The following is a 23522-nucleotide window of genomic DNA, read 5'->3' on the forward strand; positions in this document are numbered from 1 at the left end:
GTAGTTTTAAAAATAACGTTTTATTTGAGTAGGGTCATATGCAATAACATTGACACAAAGAAATTTACGACAGTAAGATGCATTGCACCATAACATATTAGCTTGTGCTAATTTACAGTGCCGTCCCTGGATAGACAGTAACATGGCAAGAAAATCCCCAAGTGTAATAGCATAGTTATAGAACATTATCTTATTACATTATTATAAATGTTACAGGTAATAATCACAGTACATCTCCTATCGACCAGTGTTTGAGCCCCATACATTAAAGACAAAAGAGAGGACAAGACTAAACAGAGGTCTACATGCTTTTCTCTATACGGCTGGGCAGTAGGAAGAGGTAAGGCACTTTAGACGGTTGGGAATGGGATGTTACCCATTGTCCATTTTTGTGGTCATGGTGATAAGACCCAATCGGTCAAGTGATTCTGTTCTCTAACGGTTTCCTAAACTCTGTCCTGACCCCCCCGGGTGTACGCTTTGGGTTTTGCCCTAGCGCTACACAGCTGGTTCAAATATCCAACTCATCATCAAGCTTTGATTATTTGAATCGGCCGTGTAGTGCTGGGGTAAGAAACTAACCGTGCAGCTGGGGGGAGGGGGTGGCATGACCGAGTTTGGGAATCCCTGCTCTATAGTGATGCTGTTCACTACAGTGATTCTGTTCTCGATGCAGCTGGGCAGTAGGAAAAGGTAAGGCAGCTCCAGTCCCTGGTTTTAATCTATATAGTATGTATGGTCTATGTTTTTACACTATATGTATCAGCGAAGGCTTCACAGGGGAGGACCATCCTCATCAGTGAATTTCAGAAAAAGAAAAATAGTGAAACAAAGTTAAAACTATACTAAATATATTCATATGTTGTCCACCCAATCAAAGGACCAGAGAATGAATCTAGTGCTGAAAGCATAAACTACAGCTAGCTAGCAGGGCAGTGCTTAAAATGTGGTGAGTAGACAATAGTTGAACAGTTTTGAGCAAATTCATTTCTATTCAAAAATTAAGGAGAAGCAAGTGAGCGAGAGAGAGAGCTATATTTTGTATTTTTTGTTCACTTTCACAGCTAGTGAATGCAGTTAGCCAGTCAAACAGAGAGGGATGCTAAGATAGCTAGGTGGCTATGACTATTCAACATCGGGAACTCTTCCCTAGTCAAGGTAAGCTTTTGGTTCTATGTTATTACACCGAACAAAAAAATATAAACGCAACATGTAAAGTGTTGGTCCCATTTTTCACGAGCTGAAATAAAAGATCCCAGAAATGTTCCATACACAGAAAAATATATTTACATCCCTGTTAGTGGGTATTTTTCCTTTGCCAAGATAATTCATCCACCTGACAAGTGTGGCATATCAAGAAGCTGATTAAACAGCATGATCATTACCTTGTGCTGGGGACAATAAAGGCCACTCTAAACTGTTCAGTTGTGTCACACAACACAATGTCACAAATGTCTCAAGTTTTGAGGGAGTGTGAATTGGCATGCTGACTGCAGGAATGTCCACCAGAGTTGTTGCCAGAGAATTTAATGTTAATTTCTCTACCATAAGCCGGCTCCAATGTCGTTTTTGAAATTTTGGTAGTACGTCCAACCAGCCTCACAACCGCAGACCAAGTGTATGACGTTGTGGGCGAGTGGTTTGCTGATGTCAACATTGTAAACAGGTTATGGTATGGGCAGGCATAAGCTACGAACAACCAACACAATTGCATTTTATCGATGGCAATTTGAATGCACAGAGATACCGTGACGAGATCCTGAGGTCCATTGTTGTGCCATTCATCCACCACCATCACCTCATGTTTCAGCATGATAATGCACAGCCCCATGTCGCAAGGATCTTTACACAATTCCTGGAAGCTGAAAATGGCCCAGTTCTTCCATGGCCTGCATACTCACCAGACGTCACCCATTGAGCATGTTTGGGATGCTCTGGATCGACGTGTACGACATCGTGTTTCAGTTCCTGCCAATATCCAGAAACTTTGCACAGCCATTGAATTGGAGTGGGACAACATTCCACAGGCTATAATCAAACCTGATCAACTCTATGCAAAGGAGATGAGGCAAAGGGTGGTCACACCAGATACTCATTGGTTTCCTGATCCACGCCCCTATTTTAAAAAATATATATATTTGTGTCCAGATGCATATCTGTATTCCCAGTCATGTGAAATATATAGATTAGGGCCTAATGAATGTATTTCAATTGACTGATTTCCTTATATGAACTGTAACTCTGTAAAATCTTATTTTATATTTTAGTTCAGTATATTATATAGTGATGCTGTTCTCGATGCGGCTGGGCAGCAGGAAAAGATAGGGCAGCTCTAGTCCCTCATTCTGGGTCAGGATGTGTTCCTCTATCTCCTTCAGTTCCTGTCTGAACTTGTCAATCACCTCCTGGGCCTGGGACTCTGTGAAGTACTGCTCCTGGTAATGACCCAATGGGATCTGAGGGGGAGAAGGAGGGAGAGAGGGGGAGAAGGAAGGAAGGAGAGAGAGGGAGGGAGAGAAGGAAGGAGAGAGAGGGGGAGAAGGAAGGAGAGAGAGGGGGAGAAGGAAGGAGAGAGAGGCAGGGAGAGAAGGAAGGAGAGGGAGAGAAGGAAGGAGAGAGGGGGAGAAGGAAGGAAGAAGAGAGAAGGAAGGAAGGAGAGAGAGGTGAGAAGGAAGGAGAGAGAGGGGGAGAAGGAAGGAGGGAGAGTGGGGAGAAGGAAGGAGAGAGGGGGAGAAGGAGGTTGTGTAGGGTTAGTATGGGCTTGGGGCTCAGTAAAGTACTGCTCCTGGTACTGACCCAATGAGAAAAATGGGCAAAAGGAGGAAGAGTAAGGCTCTATACTGGTACTGGTACTGACCCAATGAGACCTGTAGGGAGGGAGAGAGGGGAACTAAAAAGCATGAAAAGAAAGTGGAGAGGAAATAGTCTATCTGCAGATGTACCAATGTGCTGTTTGCCTACGTCTGGGAATTCCGAGACTAGAGAGAAAATGCAAAATGGAGAAGTGAAGAATCCTAGCTTGAAATATTTACATTTAGCTATATGAATCTCTGGTTTTATTTTATGATTGAAAGTACAGGGAGTGTTACTTTTTTCACCGCGCCTTGCGATCACAGTTTACCCATCTATGTTTATAACCAAAGGTGGGAAAGAAAAATGAAAGGAGGTAGGAGACGAGCGTTGCATTCTAGTTTCATCCCATTTCATACTCTGTGACCCACTGTTGTTGTTTTAACTTACTGCGTCCGGTTGTGGCCGTCCCAGGTGCCATGTGATCGCCATCTCCAAACATGTTTGGCTGACGTCTGGGAGGGTGTCCATGATCATCTCCATGGTAACAGCGTCCTTGTCCGTCGGGGGAGGGTGGCGCATTGTGCACGGGGTGTTGGGTACCCACGCACACCAGTCAAACTGTTAGAGTGAGATGACTAACTTAATAGGTGTGTGTGTGGACGTGTTTAACTATTCTTGTGGGGACCAGACAGAAGCCTCCACAGGAATAGTAAACAAATAAACATTTGACCAACTGGGGACATTTTGTTAGTCCCCACGAGGTCAAATGCCATTTCTAGGGGGTTTAGGGTTAAGGTTAGAATTAGGGTTAGAATTACATTAAGGGTTAGGAGCTAGGGTTAAGGTTAGGATTACTTGTTAGGGAAAATAGGATTTGAAATGGGACTAAATTGTGTACCCCCACAAGGTTAGCTGTACAAGACTGTGTGTGTGTGTGTGTGTGTGTGTGTGTGTGTGTGTGTGTGTGTGTGTGTGTGTGTGTGTGTGTGTGTGTGTGTACCTGTCCATTGTTGGTGGCTGCATGCTGTGCTGAGCTTGTGAAGACAGCTACACTCAGTAGTGTGATCAGTTCTGTCTTGTTGTGTAGTTCCCTGGCCAGACCTGAGAGGAAGGAAACATCACACACCAGTCAATATTACCCAGTAACAAATCATCATTATCAACTAAGGGTCCATCCGTAGCGCCGAAGATCTGTGTTGCAGCGCGCTTGGCGTTTAAAGGTTATTTCGGATTCAGCCGACATATGCAGCGTTTTCTGAGAATGCAGTTCCACGAACACGGTAACGTTGCCTTTAAATGTCAACCACTCTGACTCAGTCCTGAGTCTGAGGAGGTGGGGGTAGTGGTGGATGACTGACCAAATCTGGGCACATCAACGAAGCCCTCGTCAGCGATGTCCTTTATCCAGGCCTGCAGCTCAGTGTCCTCCACTACATCACTGTCATAATGGTAGTACAGTGACACCATCCCTGAGACAAAACTGGGGAGAGGAAGGGGGGGGGGGGGGGGAGAGAGAGGAGGGTGAAATAGCTTATTTTCACAATGTGCATTTCAACATATCCATATTTCAGGCCTGAAGACCATGTCCTCTCCCTGCTTTCCTCCGACAACCTTATAAACAATATCTCTGTGGTCATAAAGGAGTGGTGATGGGTATTGTACCTGTGTATGGCGTCCCACAGCATCAGGCTGTATTCCCTGTAGAAGTAGTTTCTGAGCTTGGAGGCTCCGCGCTGCTGGAAGTCCTGGTAGGGCTGCAGAGAGCGGTAGGTCAGGACTTTGTACTCATTCTGGGCTAGGACCAGAAGCCCCTCCCCTCCTGTAGACACCACCTGGAGGAACAGTATTTCATCAGTTATACTCTTGTCTATTTCAAAACTATTCTGTGTTTTTTGACCACATTTAAAAAAAAACAGTTTCTTTGTTTCTGAAGCTGCCTCAATACAACAATATAGGATCAGTTGAGCCCTCAAGGTACTGGGGTCCTGTGTGGCACCAGGGTTGTGGGTTCAATTCCCACGGGGGGGGGGGGACCTGTACGAAAATGTTTGTAATCTCTACTGTAAGTGTCTGCTAAAATGTAAACAAGGAATAGAACGGTAAGACTGACACCGGCACAGCCAGAAGAGGACTGGCCGCCCCTCATAGCCTGGTTCCTCTCTAGGTTTCTTCCTAGGTTCCTGCCTTTCTAGGGAGTTTTTCCTAGCCACCGTGCTTTTACACCTGCATTTCTTTCTGTTTGGGGTTTTAGGCTGGGTTTCTGTACAGCACTTTGTGACATCAGCTGATGTAAGAAGGGCTATATAAATACATTTGATTTGACATACCCTTTTGAAGATGCCGTCAGCTGAGAGGAGCTGAGTGCGCCCCCTGCAGTTAATCTCCAGAGTATAGCGCAGGTGAGGAGCCAGGAGCTACAGTAGAGACAGAGAGAGGGGTTAGCCACAGTACACACCACTCCACCACCAGGTGAGGAGCCAGGAGCTACAGTAGAGACAGAGAGAGGGGTTAGCCACGGCACACACCACTCCACCACCAGGTGAGGAGCCAGGAGCTACAGTAGAGACAGAGAGAGGGGTTAGCCACGGCACACACCACTCCACCACCAGGTGAGGAGCCAGGAGCTACAGTAGAGACAGAGAGAGGGGTTAGCCACGGCACACACCACTCCACCACCAGGTGAGGAGCCAGGAGCTACAGTAGAGACAGAGAGAGGGGTTAGCCACGGCACACACCACTCCACCACCAGGTGAGGAGCCAGGAGCTACAGTAGAGACAGAGAGAGGGGTTAGCCACGGCACACACCACTCCACCACCAGGTGAGGAGCCAGGAGCTACAGTAGAGACAGAGAGAGGGGTTAGCCACGGCACACACCACTCCACCACCACCACCACCCCCCCCCCCTACCTTATATACTGGATGGACAGCAGGTAGCTGTCGTAGCGTTGACACACAGAACACCTCCACCACCAGGTGAGTTCTCAACAGGTGGGACAGGAGCTGGAACACCTGGAACTCTGAGTGACGGACCCAGATCTTGGCCAATAACCAGGCCAGGGGAGGGTTTTTAGGCAGGAAGATGGGCGTGTCCAAGCCAGGAGTCTGCCCTAGCTGTGGAAGAGGAGGGAGAAGAGGGGGGATAGATAACGTGTGTTTTTATGGCTTTATACTATCCTTGTTGGGATGACGAATTGAGGCTGTTCTGAGGGGGTGCAACTCAATATTAGGATTTTGTGTGTGTGTGTGTGTCCAGCCCTACCTTTTTTAAAAACTTTTTTTTTAAACTTTTCTTATCCAGAGCGACTTACAAATTGGTGGATTCACCTTATGATATCCAGTGGAACAACCACTTTACAATAGTGCATCTAAATCTTTTAAGGGGGGGGGGGGGGGTTAGAAGGATTACTTTATCCTATCCTAGGTATTCCTTAAAGAGGTGGGGTTTCAGGTGTCTCCGGAAGGTGGTGATTGACTCCGCTGTCCTGGCGTACCTGTATGGCGATGGGTATGAGTCCCTGGTCTGGGTGTTCATACAGCAGACAGAGAGGAGCAGCGATGTACTGTGGTTTCCCTCTGATTACGTTGGTAGGAACACCATCCATGATGGCATAGTCTACCAAGTAGATGTTACCCACCTAGAGAGAGCAGAAAATATGTAGAGACGGTTAAGGTTATGGTTGAGACTAGGGTTAGAGTTGAGAATAGGGTTAGGTTTCAGTTTAGGCTTAGGGTTGAGACTAGGGTTAGGGTTGAGACTAGGGTTAGGGTTGAGACTAGGGCTAGGGTTGAGACTAGGGCTAGGGTTGAGACTAGGGTTAGGGTTGAGACTAGGGTTAGGGTTGAGGTTTAGGGTTGGGAATAGGGTTAGGGTTGAGAATAGGGTTAGGTTTAATAAATAACAGACAAATCTGATGTGCACTGGCAAAACCATTAAAATAAATGGTAAGACTTGTGTATAAAAGTACTTTAAAGACTAAAAAATAAAATAAAAGAGGACCAGAATCAGAATTTAAAATAAAGCTTGGGTTAAGAACCAGGGATTCAGTACTAAGAATTAGAGACCAGGAGCCAAGGTCAGAACGATGGTCTAGAGGTTAGGGTTAGGTATAAGGGTCTAGGGGTTAGAGTTAGGTATAAGGGTCTAGGGGTTAGAGTTAGGTATAAGGGTCTAGGGGTTAGAGTTAGGTATAAGGGTCTAGGGGTTAGAGTTAGGTATAAGGGTCTAGGGGTTAGAGTTAGGTATAAGGGTCTAGGGGTTAGAGTTAGGTATAAGGGTCTAGGGGTTAGGGTTAGGTATAAGGGTCTAGGGGTTAGAGTTAGGTATAAGGGTCTAGAGGTTAGAGTTAGGTATAAGGGTCTAGGGGTTAGAGTTAGGTATAAGGGTCTAGGGGTTAGAGTTAGGTATAAGGGTCTAGGGGTTAGGGTTAGGTATAAGGGTCTAGGGGTTAGAGTTAGGTATAAGGTTCTAGGGGTTAGAGTTAGGTATAAGGGTCTAGGGGTTAGAGTTAGGTATAAGGGTCTAGGGGTTAGAGTTAGGTATAAGGGTCTAGGGGTTAGAGTTAGGTATAAGGGTCTAGGGGTTAGAGTTAGGTATAAGGGTCTAGGGGTTAGAGTTAGGTATAGGGGTCGAGGGGTTAGGGTTAGGTATAAGGGTCTAGGGGTTAGAGTTAGGTATAAGGGTTTAGGGGTTAGAGTTAGGTATAGGGGTCTAGGGGTTAGAGTTAGGTATAAGGGTCTAGGGGTTAGGGTTAGGTATAAGGGTCTAGGGGTTAGGGTTAGGTATAAGGGTCTAGGGGTTAGGGTTAGGTATAAGGGTCTAGGGGTTAGGGTTTCGATATGGGGGTCTAGGGGTTAGGGTTAGGTATAAGGGTCTAGGGGTTAGAGTTAGGTATAAGGGTCTAGGGGTTAGAGTTAGGTATAAGGGTCTAGGGGTTAGGGTTAGGTATAAGGGTCTAGGGGTTAGGGTTAGGTATAAGGGTCTAGAGGTTAGAGTTAGGTATAAGGGTCTAGGGGTTAGAGTTAGGTATAAGGGTCTAGGGGTTAGAGTTAGGTATAAGGGTCTAGGGGTTAGAGTTAGGTATAAGGGTCTAGGGGTTAGGGTTAGGTATAAGGGTCTAGGGGTTAGAGTTAGGTATAAGGGTCTAGGGGTTAGGGTTAGGTATAAGGGTCTAGGGGTTAGAGTTAGGTATAAGGGTCTAGGGGTTAGAGTTAGGTATAGGGGTCGAGGGGTTAGGGTTAGGTATAAGGGTCTAGGGGTTAGAGTTAGATATAAGGGTTTAGGGGTTAGAGTTAGGTATAGGGGTCTAGGGGTTAGAGTTAGGTATAAGGGTCTAGGGGTTAGGGTTAGGTATAAGGGTCTAGGGGTTAGGGTTAGGTATAAGGGGTTAGGGTTAGGTATAAGGGTCTAGGGGTTAGGGTTTCGATATGGGGGTCTAGGGGTTAGGGTTAGGTATAAGGGTCTAGGGGTTAGAGTTAGGTATAAGGGTCTAGGGGTTAGAGTTAGGTATAAGGGTCTAGGGGTTAGAGTTAGGTATAAGGGTCTAGGGGTTAGGGTTAGGTATAAGGGTCTAGAGGTTAGGGTTAGGTATAAGGGTCTAGGGGTTAGAGTTAGGTATAAGGGTCTAGGGGTTAGAGTTAGGTATAAGGGTCTAGGGGTTAGAGTTAGGTATAAGGGTCTAGGGGTTAGGGTTAGGTATAAGGGTCTAGGGGTTAGCGTTAGGTATAAGGGTCTAGGGGTTAGAGTTAGGTATAAGGGTCTAGGGGTTAGGGTTAGGTATAAGGGTCTAGGGGTTAGAGTTAGGTATAAGGGTCTAGAGGTTAGGGTTAGGTATAAGGGTCTAGGGGTTAGGGTTAGGTATAAGGGTCTAGGGGTTAGGGTTAGGTATAAGGGTCTAGGGGTTAGAGTTAGGTATAAGGGTCTAGGGGTTAGAGTTAGGTATAAGGGTCTAGGGGTTAGGGTTAGGTATAAGGGTCTAGGGGTTAGGGTTAGGTATAAGGGTCTAGGGGTTAGGGTTAGGTATAAGGGTCTAGGGGTTAGAGTTAGGTATAAGGGTCTAGGGGTTAGGGTTAGGTATAAGGGTCTAGGGGTTAGAGTTAGGTATAAGGGTCTAGGGGTTAGAGTTAGGTATAAGGGTCTAGGGGTTAGAGTTAGGTATAAGGGTCTAGGGGTTAGGGTTAGGTATAAGGGTCTAGGGGTTAGGGTTAGGTATAAGGGTCTAGGGGTTAGAGTTAGGTATAAGGGTCTAGAGGTTAGAGTTAGGTATAAGGGTCTAGAGGTTAGAGTTAGGTATAAGGGTCTAGGGGTTAGAGTTAGGTATAAGGGTCTAGGGGTTAGGTATAAGGGTCTAGGGGTTAGGGTTAGGTATAAGGGTCTAGGGGTTAGAGTTAGGTATAAGGGTCTAGGGGTTAGAGTTAGGTATAAGGGTCTAGGGGTTAGAGTTAGGTATAGGGGTCGAGGGGTTAGGGTTAGGTATAAGGGTCTAGGGGTTAGGGTTAGGTATAGGGGTCTAGGGGTTAGAGTTAGGTATAAGGGTTTAGGGGTTAGAGTTAGGTATAGGGGTCTAGGGGTTAGAGTTAGGTATAAGGGTCTAGGGGTTAGGGTTAGGTATAAGGGTCTAGGGGTTAGGTATAAGGGTCTAGGGGTTAGGGTTAGGTATAAGGGTCTAGGGGTTAGGGTTTCGATATGGGGGTCTAGGGGTTAGGGTTAGGTATAAGGGTCTAGGGGTTAGAGTTAGGTATAAGGGTCTAGGGGTTAGAGTTAGGTATAAGGGTCTAGGGGTTAGAGTTAGGTATAAGGGTCTAGGGGTTAGAGTTAGGTATAAGGGTCTAGGGGTTAGGGTTAGGTATAAGGGTCTAGGGGTTAGGGTTAGGTATAAGGGTCTAGGGGTTAGAGTTAGGTATAAGGGTCTAGGGGTTAGAGTTAGGTATAAGGGTCTAGGGGTTAGAGTTAGGTATAAGGGTCTAGAGGTTAGAGTTAGGTATAAGGGTCTAGGGGTTAGGGTTAGGTATAAGGGTCTAGGGGTTCGAGTTAGGTATAAGGGTCTAGGGGTTAGGGTTAGGTATAAGGGTCTAGGGGTTAGAGTTAGGTATAAGGGTCTAGGGGTTAGGTATAAGGGTCTAGGGGTTAGAGTTAGGTATAAGGGTCTAGGGGTTAGAGTTAGGTATAAGGGTCTAGGGGTTAGAGTTAGGTATAAGGGTCTAGGGGTTAGGTATAAGGGTCTAGGGGTTAGGGTTAGGTATAAGGGTCTAGGGGTTAGAGTTAGGTATAAGGGTCTAGGGGTTAGGTATAAGGGTCTAGGGGTTAGGGTTAGGTATAAGGGTCTAGGGGTTAGGGTTAGGTATAAGGGTCTAGGGGTTAGAGTTAGGTATAAGGGTCTAGGGGTTAGAGTTAGGTATAAGGGTCTAGGGGTTAGGGTTAGGTATAAGGGTCTAGGGGTTAGGGTTAGGTATAAGGGTCTAGGGGTTAGAGTTAGGTATAAGGGTCTAGGGGTTAGAGTTAGGTATAAGGGTCTAGGGGTTAGAGTTAGGTATAAGGGTCTAGGGGTTAGAGTTAGGTATAGGGGTCGAGGGGTTAGGGTTAGGTATAAGGGTCTAGGGGTTAGAGTTAGGTATAAGGGTCTAGGGGTTAGAGTTAGGTATAAGGGTCTAGGGGTTAGCGTTAGGTATAAGGGTCTAGGGGTTAGAGTTAGGTATAAGGGTCTAGGGGTTAGGGTTAGGTATAAGGGTCTAGGGGTTAGGGTTAGGTATAGGGGGTCCAGGGGTTAGGGTTTCGATATGGGGGTCTAGGGGTTAAGGTTAGGGTGGGAAATTAGGGTTAGGATTTAGGAACTAGGGGTTAGAGTTAGGGTTGGGGTTAGGGTCAGGGTTAAAGTTAGGGTCAGGGTTAAATTGGGATTAGGTATGGGGGTCTAGAGGTTAGGGTTAGGCATGAGGGTCTAGGAGTTAGGGTGGGGGATTAGGGTTAGGATTTAGGAACTAGGGATTAGGGTTAGGTATGGCGTCTAGGGGTTAGGGTTGGGATGGGATGGGGGATTAGGATTAGGATTGAGGAACTAGGGGTTAAGGTTAGGTATAGGGACTGGGATTAGGATTTAGGAACTAGGGGTTAGGGTTAAGTATTAGGGTCTAAGGGTTAAGTTTAGGTATAGGGATTATGAATTAGGAACTAGGGGTTTAGTTTAGGGATCAAAGGAAAGAAAGATAAGGGAAAAGGGGAGGGCCAAAAAGGAGAACCGCCCAATAAATAAAGAAATAAAAAGTACGTATTAAGGACAATCATAAGTGCTATCAAACAAAGAAATTTGAATGGTTTCAATGGTTCAAATCGTTATTACAAATGGAATAATGTCTAACTCATAGGACTGGCTAGGAGGTTCCCCACACTCCAGGTCCCTCTTTACCTCTGCTTTGACTGTGCCTAGAAATGCCTTGGTGTATCCGCTGTGTCTGAGCGCTTTAAAGAGGATCTGTGTAGCTGTGTAGCTAGGGTTAGGGTTAAGACTAGGGTTAGGGTTGAGACTAGGGTTAGGGTTAAGACTAGGGTTAGGGTTAAGCCAAGGGTTAGGGTTGAGACTAGGGTTAGGGTTGAGACTAGGTTTAGGGTTGAGACTAGGGTTAGGGTTGAAACTAGGGTTAGGGTTGTGGCTAGGGTTAGGGTTGAGACTAGGGTTGAGACTAGGGTTAGGGTTGAGACTAGGGTTAGGGTTGAGACTAGGGTTACTGTTGAGCCTAGGGTTACGGTTGAGCCTAGGGTTAGGGTTGAGGCTAGGGTTTAGGTTGAGACTAGGGTTAGGGTTGAGACTAGGGTTAGGGTTGAGACTAGGGTTATGGTTGTAGCTAGGGTTAGGGTTGTGGCTAGGGTGAGGTTTGAGGCTAGGGTTAGGGTTGAGACTAGGGTTAGGGTTGAGACTAGGGTTAGGGTTGAGTCTAGGGGTGAGACTAGGGTTAGAGTTGAGGCTAGGGTTAGGGTTGAGACTAGGGTTGAGACTAGGGTTAGGGTTGTGGCTAGGGTTAGGGTTGAGACTAGGGTTAGGATTGAGACTAGGGTTAGACTACGGTTAGGGTTGTGGCTAGGGTTAGGGTTGAGACTAAGGTTAGTGTTGAGACTAGGGTTAGGGTTGAGACTAGGGTTAGGGTTTAAACTATGGTTACAGTAGAGACTAGGGTTAGGGTTGAGACTAGGGTTGGGGTTGAGACTAGGGTTAGGGTTGAGACTAGGGTTGGGGTTGAGACTAGGGTTAGGGTTGAGACTAGTTGTGGCTAGGTTTAGGGTTGAGGGTTAGGGTTGAGACTAGGGTTAGGGTTGAGGCTAGGGTTAGGGTTGAGACTAGGGTTAGGGTTGTGGCTAGGGTTAGGGTTGAGACTAGGGTTAGGATTGAGACAAGGGTTAGACTACGGTTAGGGTTGTGGCTAGGGTTAGGGTTGAGACTAAGGTTAGTGTTGAGACTAGGGTTAGGGTTGAGACTAGGGTTAGGGTTTAAACTATGGTTACAGTAGAGACTAGGGTTAGGGTTGAGACTAGGGTTGGGGTTGAGACTAGGGTTAGGGTTGAGACTAGGGTTGGGGTTGAGACTAGGGTTAGGGTTGAGACTAGTTGTGGCTAGGTTTAGGGTTGAGGGTTAGGGTTGAGACTAGGGTTAGGGTTGAGACTAGGATTAGGGTTGAGACTAGGGTTGTGGCTAGGGTTAGGGTTGAGGCTAGGGTTAGGGTTTAAACTAGGGTTACAGTAGAGACTAGGGTTAGGGTTGAGACTAGGGTTAGGGTTGAGACTAGGGTTAGGGTTGAAACTAGGTTTAGGGTTGAGACTAGGTTTAGGGTTGAGACTAGGTTTAGGGTTGAGACTAGGGTTAGGGTTGAGACTAGGGTTAGGGTTGAGACTAGGGTTACGGTAGAAACTAGGTTTAGGGTTGAGACTAGGGTTAGGGTTGAGACTAGGGTTAGGGTTGAGACTAGGTTTAGGGTTGAGACTAGGGTTAGGGTTGAGACTAGGGTTAGGGTTGAGACTAGGGTTACGGTAGAGACTAGAGTTAGGGTTGTGGCTAGAGTTAGCGTTGTGGCTAGGGTTACTGTTGAGACTAGGGTTACGGTTGAGACTAGGTTTAGGGTTGAGACTAGGGTTAGGGTTGAGACTAGGGTTACTGTTGAGACTAGGGTTACGGTTGAGACTAGGTTTAGGGTTGAGACTAGGGTTAGGGTTGAGACTAGGGTTAGGTTTCTGTTCATGCTGGTATGAAACCTTGGGTTGCTCGGGCCTATTGCAACTTTCTGCCCTGTTTCTATACTGTACATCAGACTGTTCTGGAGAGGGTGGGAGAACATGAAAGGCCGAGGGGTCACGCATGACAGTTCAACAACCGGAGGAAGACAATTGTTGATGAAGTCCTGAGGGTAAAACAAGTTACATTTTAAAACAAATGTTATATAATAAAATCATTAAACATGCAAACTGGATCAATTAAATAAATAAATACATAGTTGGAAATCCCCCCAAGGGATGAAGGGATTAAGTGCTCCAAAGATAAGTTCTATGTTAAAGTGCGTGATCTAATAACATTTAATATAAAATATAAAAAAGACAATCAGATTGAGCAAATAAATACATTCTTTTTTATTGAACTTCTTCCTCTCTAGGTTAGGGTTGGGGGTGGAGTTAGGGTCAGGGTTAAACCAGGATATGGAGATGAAGCAAGCATTAGGGTTAGTATAGGGTGGCATTTGGAACGCAGCCAGAGAGACAGAGGGGCCCCACCTTGAGTTCCTTCTCCAGGGTGGTCCTTGGGGCCAGCGACCCCTGCACCATGTCTCCAGAGACGGGGAAGTTTCCCGGAAGCTTTTTGCAGCGCTGGATCATTCTGGGGTTTGAACCGTTCAGACACTGGTATCCGAAGAACGAGTCTTCCTTCCAGTGCTCCATACAGTACTCTGGAACCATCAATTGATCAATCACAAAATAAAAAAGTACTGTCTGAATAAACAATTCTTTATATAACAATCTACATGAATATATAATAGGACTGACAGGGTAAAGACAGAGAAGGCTTATACCGTACAAATGTAGGATCTTAATTTGACCAGTTTGCTACAGCAGGAAAATTATCCTGCAGCAACAGGAAATGTGAATTATTATGTGGATTATAATTCATGGACATTTTTTGTAAGGGTTGATACATTTTTCATTAGAGCAAATCAAGTCTGACATTTTAAAGTGGAATAGACCAAACTTTAGAAGCCTTTTAAAACCTTGAATAACCTACAAGTTTGCATTTACTGCTGTGCAGAAAAATTGTAAGCAACAAAAGAGTGATCTGTAGTGTAAGAATATGAATAATGGACTATATATTGAAGGAGAAACAATTGTTTAATCAAAGATTGAAAATAATAAATACTGACTGAGTTACACACACTGGTGTTGCAATATTCAAAGGCCTCACTTCCCCAATGAAACAGGAAGAGACAGCTGTAAAAAGTGTTGGCCTATGCTCTACGAGGAATAGCACCTCTAACTCTAATAAAGTACATGGCCAAAATTATGTTGAACATCTCACTCCAAAGTATGTCGAACATCTCATTCCAAAATCATGGGCATTAATATGGAGTTGGTCCCCTTTGCTGCTATAAAAGCCTCCACTCTTCTGGGAAGGCTTTCCACTAGATGTTGGAACATTTCTGCGGGGACTTGCTTCCATTCAGCCACAAGAGCATTAGTGAGGTCGGGCACTGATGTTGGGTGAATAGGCCTGTCAGGGCTCTGTGCAGGCCAATCAAGTTATTTCACACCGATCTCGACAATCTCATTTCTGTACACTTCACAATAACAGCACTTACAGTTGACCGGGGCAGCTCTGCAGGGAAGAAATTTAACTAACTGACTTGTTGGAAAGGTGGCATCCTATGACGGTGCCACGTTGAAAGTCTAGTGATGCACGGGTTGACTCATAACCCCAGTCCCTGCGGTTATATCCCGCAGGACGGACAGTTTTGGAGTCATTAAAAATTATGTGGCTGAAGGGCGGGCGGGTTGAATACTTTGGCCATGTTGTGTACCTGTAGCATTATGTACAACAGTACCCACAATGCTCTATTCAGTAGTCTATTTATGTGCCACTGTACTCTACCAGATATGGGGCTCCTGAGTTTCCAGAAGCATCGTTTGAAGTCATCCAGATTGTCCCATGACTTCCCGAACCTGATCGCTAGCTTCTTCAAAGACAGCTCTAGAAGACTGAGAGAGGGGAAAGAGGGGGGAGGGAATGAGGGAGGGAGGGGGGAGAGGGGGGGGAGAAAAAGAGACAGACAGGAAAGACCATTTTCAAACACATTTTCATAAAATAAGGAAGCTACTACAGTTGAAGTCGGAAGTTCACACACACTTAGGTTGGAGTCATTAAAACTCGTTTTTTCAACCACTCCAGAAATGTCTTGTTAACAAACTATAGTTTTGGCAAGTCAGTTAGTACATGTACGTTGTGCAAGACACATCATTTTTCCATACACTAAGTTGACTGTGCCTTTAAACAGCTTGGAAAATTCCAGAAAATGATGTCATGGCTTTTGAAGCTTCTGATACGCTAATTGACATAATTTGAGTCAATTGGAATTGGAATAAACACCATTGGACCACGCAGCCGTCATATCGCTCAGGAAGGAGACGCGTTCTGTCTCCTAGAGATGAACGTACTTTTGTGCGAAAAATGCAAATCAATCCCAGAATAACAGCAAAGGACCTTGTGAAAATGCTGGAGGAAACAGGTAAAAAAAGAATCTATACTCATAGTAAAACGAGTCCTATATCGACATAAACTGAAAGGCCGCTCGGCAAGGAAGAAGCCACTGCTCCAAAACTGCCATAAAAAAGCCAAACTACGGTTTGCAACTGCACATGGGGACAAAGATCATACTTTTTGGAGAAATGTCCTCTGGTCTGATGTAACAAAAATAGAACTATTTGGCCATAATGACCATCGTTATGTTTGGAGGAAAAAGGGGGAGGCTTGCAAGCCGAAGACCACCATCCCAACCGTGAAGCATGGGGGTGGCAGCATCATGTTGTGGGGGTGCTTTGCTGCAGGAGGGACTGGTGCACTTCACAAAATAGATGGCATCATGAGGCAGGAAAATGATGTAGATATATTGAAGCAACATCTCAAGACATCAGTCAGGAAGTTAAAGCTTGGTCGCAAATGGGTCTTCCAAATGAACAATGACCCCAAGCATAGTTCCAAAGTTGTGGCAAAATGGCTTAAGGAAAACAAAGTCAAGGTATTGGAGTGGCCATCACAAAGCCCTGACCTCAGCCTATAGAACATTTGTGGGCAGAACTGAAAAAGTGTGTGCGAGCAAGGAGGCCTACAAACCTGACTCAGTTACACCAGCTCTGTCAGGAGGAATGTGCTAAAATTCACTTGTAGAAAGCTTGTGGAAGGCTACCCAAAACGTTTGACCCAAGTTAAACAATTTAAAGTCAATGCTACCAAATACTAATTGATTGTATGTAAACTTCTGACCCACTGGGAATGTGAGGATTAAATGTAGGGAATGTGAAAAACTGAGTTTAAATGTATTTGGCTAAGGTGTATGTAAACTTCCAACTTCAACTGCATATTAGGCAATATGGGAAGGGCTTAAGGGGGGGTGTCTGTATGACTCACGCGTAGTGTAAGGAACCCTCAAAGTCACTCCTCTTCTCATTGTCGAAGCGAACATCCTGATGAAGGTCTGCCTCGGTCTTCGCATCGATACACTTGGGAATCCCAGGAGCCCATGCAACCCATCTGGAAAAACAACAGACAACGCAACCGCAAGAACTTGGCTCAGTTTCTGGAGGGATTGGAATTGAGACACGCGTGTGTGTGTGTGTGTGTGTGTGTGTGTGTGTGTGTGTGTGTGTGTGTGTGTGTATTGGTGTCTGTGCATGTACACATACTGTAAATGGATGCATGTGTCTCTAACAACATTTCTGGAATGTAACTGACCTGTATACCGCCTGTCTCTCCTGCAGTTCTGCTTTTCTGTGAGCCAAAAGCTGAGGAGATGTGTCGTCACTGAGTCTCATTGCTGAAGGAGGGAGTGAGAGAGAGAAGATAAAGACAGAGAGATGACTCACTCACATCCTTCTCTAACCACTGTTTGACCTTCATCCTTTGTTTTCACCAAATCTAGGACACAGATCTAGGATCAGCTTTCTCGCCCCAAAACCTAACCTTTATCACAAAACTTGAGATCCGTATCTTGAAGGGCAACCTCTTTCTTTTCCATTTACCTGTGCCTTCTCGTAGCTCCACCTTGACATTTCCTATGAGCCAGCGGTAACAGGGGAAGGTGAGGGCTGTACCACCACCTGGTGGCGCCACGGTGACATAGCGACAGAACCAGTTATCCTCTACCCAGTACCTCTGTTTCTCCAGACGCACCAAAAGAACACGACCCAGAGGAGACGGGCTACACACCTTGTATTCATCCACCTGGAGGGAGGAAGGGAGCGGGTGATAGGGAGGGAGGGAGGGAGGGAGGGAGGGAGGGAGGGAAAGATAGAGAGCGAGGGAAAGATAGGGAGGGAGGGAAAGATAGGGAGCGAGGGAGGGAAAGATAGAGAGAGAGGGAAAGATAGGGAGGGAGGGAAAGATAGGGAGGGAAAGATAGGGAGGGAGGGAGGGAGGGAAAGATAGAGAGAGAGGGAAAGATAGGGAGGGAGGGAGGGAGGGAGGGAGGGAGGGAGGGAGGGAGGGAGGGAGGGAGGGAGGGAGGAGGGAGGGAGGGAGGGAGGGAAAGATAGGAAGGGAGGGAGGGAAAGATAGGGAGGGAAGATAGGGAGGGAGGGAGGGAAAGATAGGGAGGGAAAGATAGGAAGGGAGGGAGGGAGGGAAAGATAGGGAGGGAGGGAGGGAGGGAGGGAGGGAGGGAGGGAGGGAGGGAGGGAGGGAGGGAGGGAGGGAGGGAGGGAGGGAGGGAGGGAGGGAGGAGAGGGAGGGAGGGAGGGAAAGGGAGGGAGGGAGGGAGGGAGGGAGGGAGGGAAAGATAGGGAGGGAGGGAGGGAGGGAAAGACAGGGAGGGAAAGATAGGGAGGGAGGGAGCAGGAGATAGGGAGGGAGGGAAAGATAGGGAGGGAAAGACAGGGAGGGAGGGAAAGACAGGAGGGAGGGAAAGATAGGAAGGGAGGGAGGGAGGGAAAGATAGGGAGGGAAAGATAGGAAGGGAGGGAGGGAGGGAGGGAAAGATAGGGAGGGAGGGAGGGAAAGATAGGGAGGGAGGGAGGGAAAGATAGGGAGGGAAAGATAGGGAGGGAAAGATAGGAAGGGAGGGAGGGAGGGAAAGATAGGGAGGGAAAGATAGGAAGGGAGGGAGGGAGGGAAAGATAGGGAGGGAAAGATAGGAAGGGAGGGAGGGAGGGAGGGAAAGATAGGGAGGGAAAGATAGGAAGGGAGGGAGGGAGGGAAAGATAGGGAGGGAAAGATAGGGAGGGAAAGACAGGGAGGGAGGGAAAGATAGGGAGGGAAAGATAGGAAGGGAGGGAGGGAGGGAGGGAGGGAAAGATAGGGAGGGAGGGAGGGAAAGATAGGGAGGGAAAGATAGGGAGGGAAAGATAGGAAGGGAGGGAGGGAGGGAAAGATAGGGAGGGAAAGATAGGAAGGGAGGGAGGGAGGGAAAGATAGGGAGGGAAAGATAGGAAGGGAGGGAGGGAGGGAAAGATAGGGAGGGAAAGATAGGGAGGGAAGATAGGAAGGGAGGGAGGGAGGGAAAGATAGGGAGGGAGGGAAAGATAGGGAGGGAAAGATAGGAAGGGAGGGAGGGAGGGAGGGAAAGATAGGGAGGGAGGGAGGGAAAGATAGGGAGGGAGGGAGGGAAAGATAGGGAGGGAAAGATAGGGAGGGAAAGATAGGAAGGGAGGGAGGGAGGGAAAGATAGGGAGGGAAAGATAGGGAGGGAGGGAAAGATAGGGAGGGAAAGATAGGAAGGGAGGGAGGGAGGGAGGGAAAGATAGGAAGGGAGGGAGGGAGGGAAAGATAGGGAGGGAGGGAGGGAGGGAAAGATAGGGAGGGAAAGATAGGAAGGGAGGGAGGGAGGGAGGGAAAGATAGGAAGGGAGGGAGGGAGGGAAAGATAGGGAGGGAAAGATAGGAAGGGAGGGAGGGAGGGAAAGATAGGGAGGGAAAGATAGGAAGGGAGGGAGGGAGGGAAAGATAGGGAGGGAGCGAGTGAGGGAAAGATAGGGAGGGAAGATAGGGAGGGAGGGAGCAGGAGATAGGGAGGGAGGGAAAGATAGGGAGGGAGGGAGTGGGAGATAGCGAGGGAAGGAAAGATAGGGAGGGAGGGAAAGATAGGAAGGGAGGGAGGGAGGGAGGGAGGGAGGGAGGGAGGGAGGGAGGGAGGGAGGGAGGGAGGGAGGGAGGGAGGGAAAGATAGGGAGGGAAAGATAGGAAGGGAGGGAAAGATAGGGAGGGAAAGATAGGAAGGGAGGGAGGGAGGGAGGGAAAGATAGGGATGGAGGGAGGGAAAGATAGGGAGGGAAGATAGGGAGGGAGCAGGAGATAGGGAGGGAGGGAGGGAAAGATAGGGAGGGAGGGAGCGGGAGATAGCGAGGGAAGGAAAGATAGGGAGGGAGTTAGCGAGGGAGGAAGAGAGAGGGAGAGAAAGGGAGCGAGGGACATGTTATACGGATCCTTTTGAGTGAGAGAGAAGGGTTGGGAGCATGAATGCACACACACGCACGCATGCACGCACAGTGCTGCCATACTCACCGCTCCTCTACAGAAGTCCAGTCCAGGGTTATCCAGTGTTGTTCTCTCGCTGTCTCCGTTCTCTCCCACCAGAGTAATGTATATGTAGTTATTGGTCCCTGAATACTCTGATGTTCCTGTAGCAACTGTAACATTATACTCCTCCATCTAAAGACACACACACACACACACAATATTGACAAAACATTTTATGACCTCCAAAATGACAAAACACTGTCACCACATCTACTGGCAACTTGGCATGCAATGACCTGTCGAGGTGGAGGAATGAGCCTACATCTGTGTGCCTAAGGGTCAATTCTACCGAGGAGTCTAAGGACATGCATGGATGAGTAGCCTACACCAGTTAGACAGTTATGAGAACATACCTGTTAGGAACATACCTGCACCTCTAGACTTACAATGGAGGGAAAATACATCCTCAAGCTCTTAAATCACCTTGACATATGAGGGGACAGATTTAGTAACTTAGAACACTTTTATTATGTGTATCATACCAGGTACTGTAGATACACTCAGTACCCCTATGAGGATATCCAGGTAAACAGGTAGATACACTCAGTACCCCTATGAGGATATCCAGGTAAACAGGTAGATACACTCAGTAACCCTATGAGGATATCCAGGTAAACAGGTAGATACACTCAGTACCCCCATGAGGATATCCAGGTAAACAGGTAGATACACTCAGTACCCCTATGAGGATATCCAGGTAAACAGGTAGATACACTCAGTACCCCTGGTGAGGATGTACTGTGAGCTGGGAAAACGCCAGACTCTTACCTCACTTTAAGCTGCTATTTGCACCTGTGCTTTTAGATGTCATTTTTTTCTAGTGTGTAGTCGGTTCAGCTCTTTCCCTACAGTGATATCACTTATTAACTTAGGCTGCCTGCCTCCAAAATGGCACCCTATTCCCTATGTAGTGCACTACTTTTAACAGGCCCCTATGGACCCTGGTCAAAAGTAGTGCACTATATAGGGAATAGGATGCTATTTGTGAAGCAACCAAAGAGTGTTGCCAAGTAGTTTCGTATTGGCTCAGTTAGTAGAGCAGGGTGCTTGCAACACTGGGGTTGTGGGTTCAATCCCCATGGGAATGGACTACTGTAAATTGTTCTGGATTAAGAGTGCCTGCTAAATGATTAAAAGTGAAAAAAATGCAGTGTAACTCTTACAGAACAGGTTATGCTTGCCTGTGATACAGTGTGGGTGGTGCCATTGGTATTAAACAATAGCATTGCACAATCCTGCATAGGAATTCTTCAGAATTTACTTCAACAGTCGAGTAAATTAATACCCACATCCCTTGGGGAAAGTGCTATTTTTATTCTAATATAGCGAAAACAATGGGGAGACAACGATATCAAATGTATTTATAAAGGCCTTCTTACGTCAGCTGATATCTCAAAGTGCTGTACAGAAACCCAGCCTAAAACCCCAAACAACAAGAAATGCTGGTGTTGAAGCAGCTAAACAGAAATATCACATCTTTGTGTAGGTGCTATTGGTGTTCTATTATAATAGCATTCTAAGGTTATTCCAATCCTTCAGGCATTAGAATTTACTGTGAGAGTTGAGCCAGAATTCTTTGATGCATTCTATTAATTCTATTTCTATAATCACCCCTTTGTGTTGTTGGTATTTGTGATCTATTATAGCATTCTGGGAGTAACCCAATCCTTTAGGCTGTAGTAGACTGGACGGTGAGAGTTGAGCCAGCTAGCAGATTAACTGGAAGAGTGGCTCATTGGGAAATACATCATGTACCAGTTGGTGATATTTATGTAGATTTAAAGGTTTAAACTATCAGCTTTAAAAAGGATTTCCCCATCCTTCAAATTGCCTTTAGAGGAAATAGTGTTATACTGCGTGGTTCTGAGCATAGCTTGTTCCGAAGACAATGATCAAAAGGCGGCATTCTAAACATCATGTCCACAGTCCCTGTCCTACAACATGGTCTCAAAGACTACCACCGCAAACTTCTGCTTTTCAGCTATACAAATGAAGATAGATATTTCTGACAACATAGTGCAGATTGAGACATTCTCCGTTAGGTCAACCATTCGGATGCCGGTAGTTAGTAGTTATTAGTTAGTAGTTATTTATGACACTACACGGTCTGGTTGTAGTCTCGTACACCACAATATGAGTACCGACTGTAGTTTACAGAACTACTACCGCACAGTCTCACATCTATATCTATACTCTCTGTTCTCCTCAAATTACTCAACAGAGGATTTCATGTTCAAACTGTTCAAAACGTTCTATACTTTTTTACCTTGCATTCCTATAGCATTCCCTTAGGTACAAACCCAGTCCACAGTAAAAACAAAAAGGTAAAAGGAAGGACATACCTCAGTGCTGTTAGTGAAAGGAACAGAAAGTCCACTGTCTAATGTATCTCTTTACCACTCTCTCTCTCCCTCTGCTCTTTGTTTCTGTGTCAGTAACTCTCTCCCTCTTCCCCCTCTCTCTGAAATCTCACAGTTAGCATGTTCACACTACTGTGCACCAGTTCAGTGGTCCAACTGCAATATGCTATGTTGCAAACATCCTCTCTGATGAGACCATATCTCTCCCTTGCTCTGTCATGCACACGCTCTTACTACCTGTCCACATTTCCAAACTAATGAATTGGCTTCTCTCCCTCTCTTTCTCACTTTGTTTAGGTCTACACACACCCTTCCTCTGCTCCCCCTTCCACTCTCTCGCTCTAGCACAAGGAAGTACACCAACTTCGACAAGTCCCTACAGACAGATAAGGTTGACAAACAATCACTATCTGCGAGATCTTTCAAAGCCTGCCGTCTAAATATATGTAAACAAGCATCTCTCCTCAGGATACACCTCCATACAATAGTTTACGCACTATGATGTTATATATAATAGTGTATTAGTGTAATATCTGATGTCCTCTTTAGACAACCCCTGTAGGGAAGTCTAATACCGAGAATAAAAAAAAAAGGAAATGCATTCAGAGAAAATATGACTTCTTACATTGTAGAATAATAGTGAAGACATCACAACTATGAAATAACACATAGCTAGAAAAGTTAGATAAATTAAAGAGGACTATTATTTGTCTGTGGCTTTAGACCTGCAGCAGTAAACATTTCAGTTAAAAGGTCCAACGCATCAAAAAATAAATAATATATACATACATACAGTACCAGTCAACAGTTTGGACACACCTACTCATTCAAGTGTGCAAAGCCGTCATCAAACATAAAAAAATATATTTTTATTTGTTTAACAATTTTTTGGCTACTACATGATTCCATATGTGTTATTTCATAGTTTTGATGTGTTCACTATTATTCTATAATGTAGAAAATATTAAAACTTTTAACTAGAACTGCATGTCAACAAGCATCCTGTCAGTCACTCTAAAAGCTTCTATGCACAGCCTGGACTCAGGGGTAGACGTAACATAGGCAACGTAAATCCTGGAACACTCCAAATAGTACTGTATGATATGTTTCGTGTGGTATGTATTCATTTGTGGATGTCCATCATCCATTTCAAATGATATGTTAGGAAATGCAATTTGTACAATATGTTACAACTTCCAATGTGTTGTGGCTAATGTTGGCTAGGTGGCCAATGTTAGCTAGGCTAGGAGTTAGGTTAAATGGTTAGGGGAATAAGTAGCTAAAAAGTAGTAAAAGTTGCTAATTAGCTAAAACGATGAGATTCTAACAACCTTTGGGTTGCTAGACGTTGGCGTTATACACACAACCGTCCAACCACCCTACTTTCGTTTTGGCCTTAAGTAAACTTCTGTCTTATGTAACCCTACCAAATGTAACATAACATACTAACTTGAGTGTTCCAGACTTAGTTTACTATGTTACATCTAGTCTATGAGACAAGGATGCTATCTAAGATGTGGTCTGAGAATATCTATAGATTGTCTGCCGTGTGTGTTTAGTACAAGTGGGAGAGACTGGAAGTTCTATTTTGTCATGTGTAGAATTGACAAGATCTTCTCCA

General features: G+C 45.8%; 1 protein-coding gene across 1 annotated transcript; it reads right to left on the reverse strand.

The window, feature by feature from the left end:
* Window position 1: 1 nt before the first annotated feature.
* On the reverse strand, window positions 2-22260 carry LOC100380705 (polyunsaturated fatty acid lipoxygenase ALOX12). The gene is made up of 15 exons (XM_014156315.3): window positions 21884-22260; window positions 19527-19673; window positions 17052-17253; window positions 16765-16846; window positions 16441-16563; window positions 14908-15014; window positions 13542-13714; window positions 6286-6429; window positions 5702-5905; window positions 5121-5207; window positions 4456-4625; window positions 4152-4273; window positions 3794-3894; window positions 3241-3411; window positions 2-2456 (listed from the first exon to the last, which is right to left on the reverse strand). Exons 2-15 carry the CDS (start codon window positions 19671-19673, stop codon window positions 2277-2279), a joined length of 2013 nt encoding a protein of 670 aa, XP_014011790.3. The 5' UTR covers window positions 21884-22260; the 3' UTR covers window positions 2-2276.
* Window positions 22261-23522: the final 1262 nt, after the last annotated feature.

This window comes from Salmo salar, chromosome 18, assembly GCF_965601325.2.
Source record: "Salmo salar chromosome 18, fSalSal1, whole genome shotgun sequence".
NCBI classification, from domain to species: Eukaryota; Metazoa; Chordata; class Actinopteri; order Salmoniformes; family Salmonidae; genus Salmo; species Salmo salar.

Bases quoted from the DNA above. Each gene is read 5' to 3' on its own strand.
- LOC100380705 (XM_014156315.3), bottom strand. From the start codon at position 19,673: ATGGAGGAGTATAATGTTACAGTTGCTACAGGAACATCAGAGTATTCA. The intron at 16,847-17,051 runs GTAAATGGAAAA...TCCCTCCTTCAG, and splicing joins GGAGCTACGAGAAGGCACAG to CAATGAGACTCAGTGACGAC. The intron at 4,274-4,455 runs GTACAATACCCA...TCCTCTCCCCAG, and splicing joins CTGTGGGACGCCATACACAG to TTTTGTCTCAGGGATGGTGT.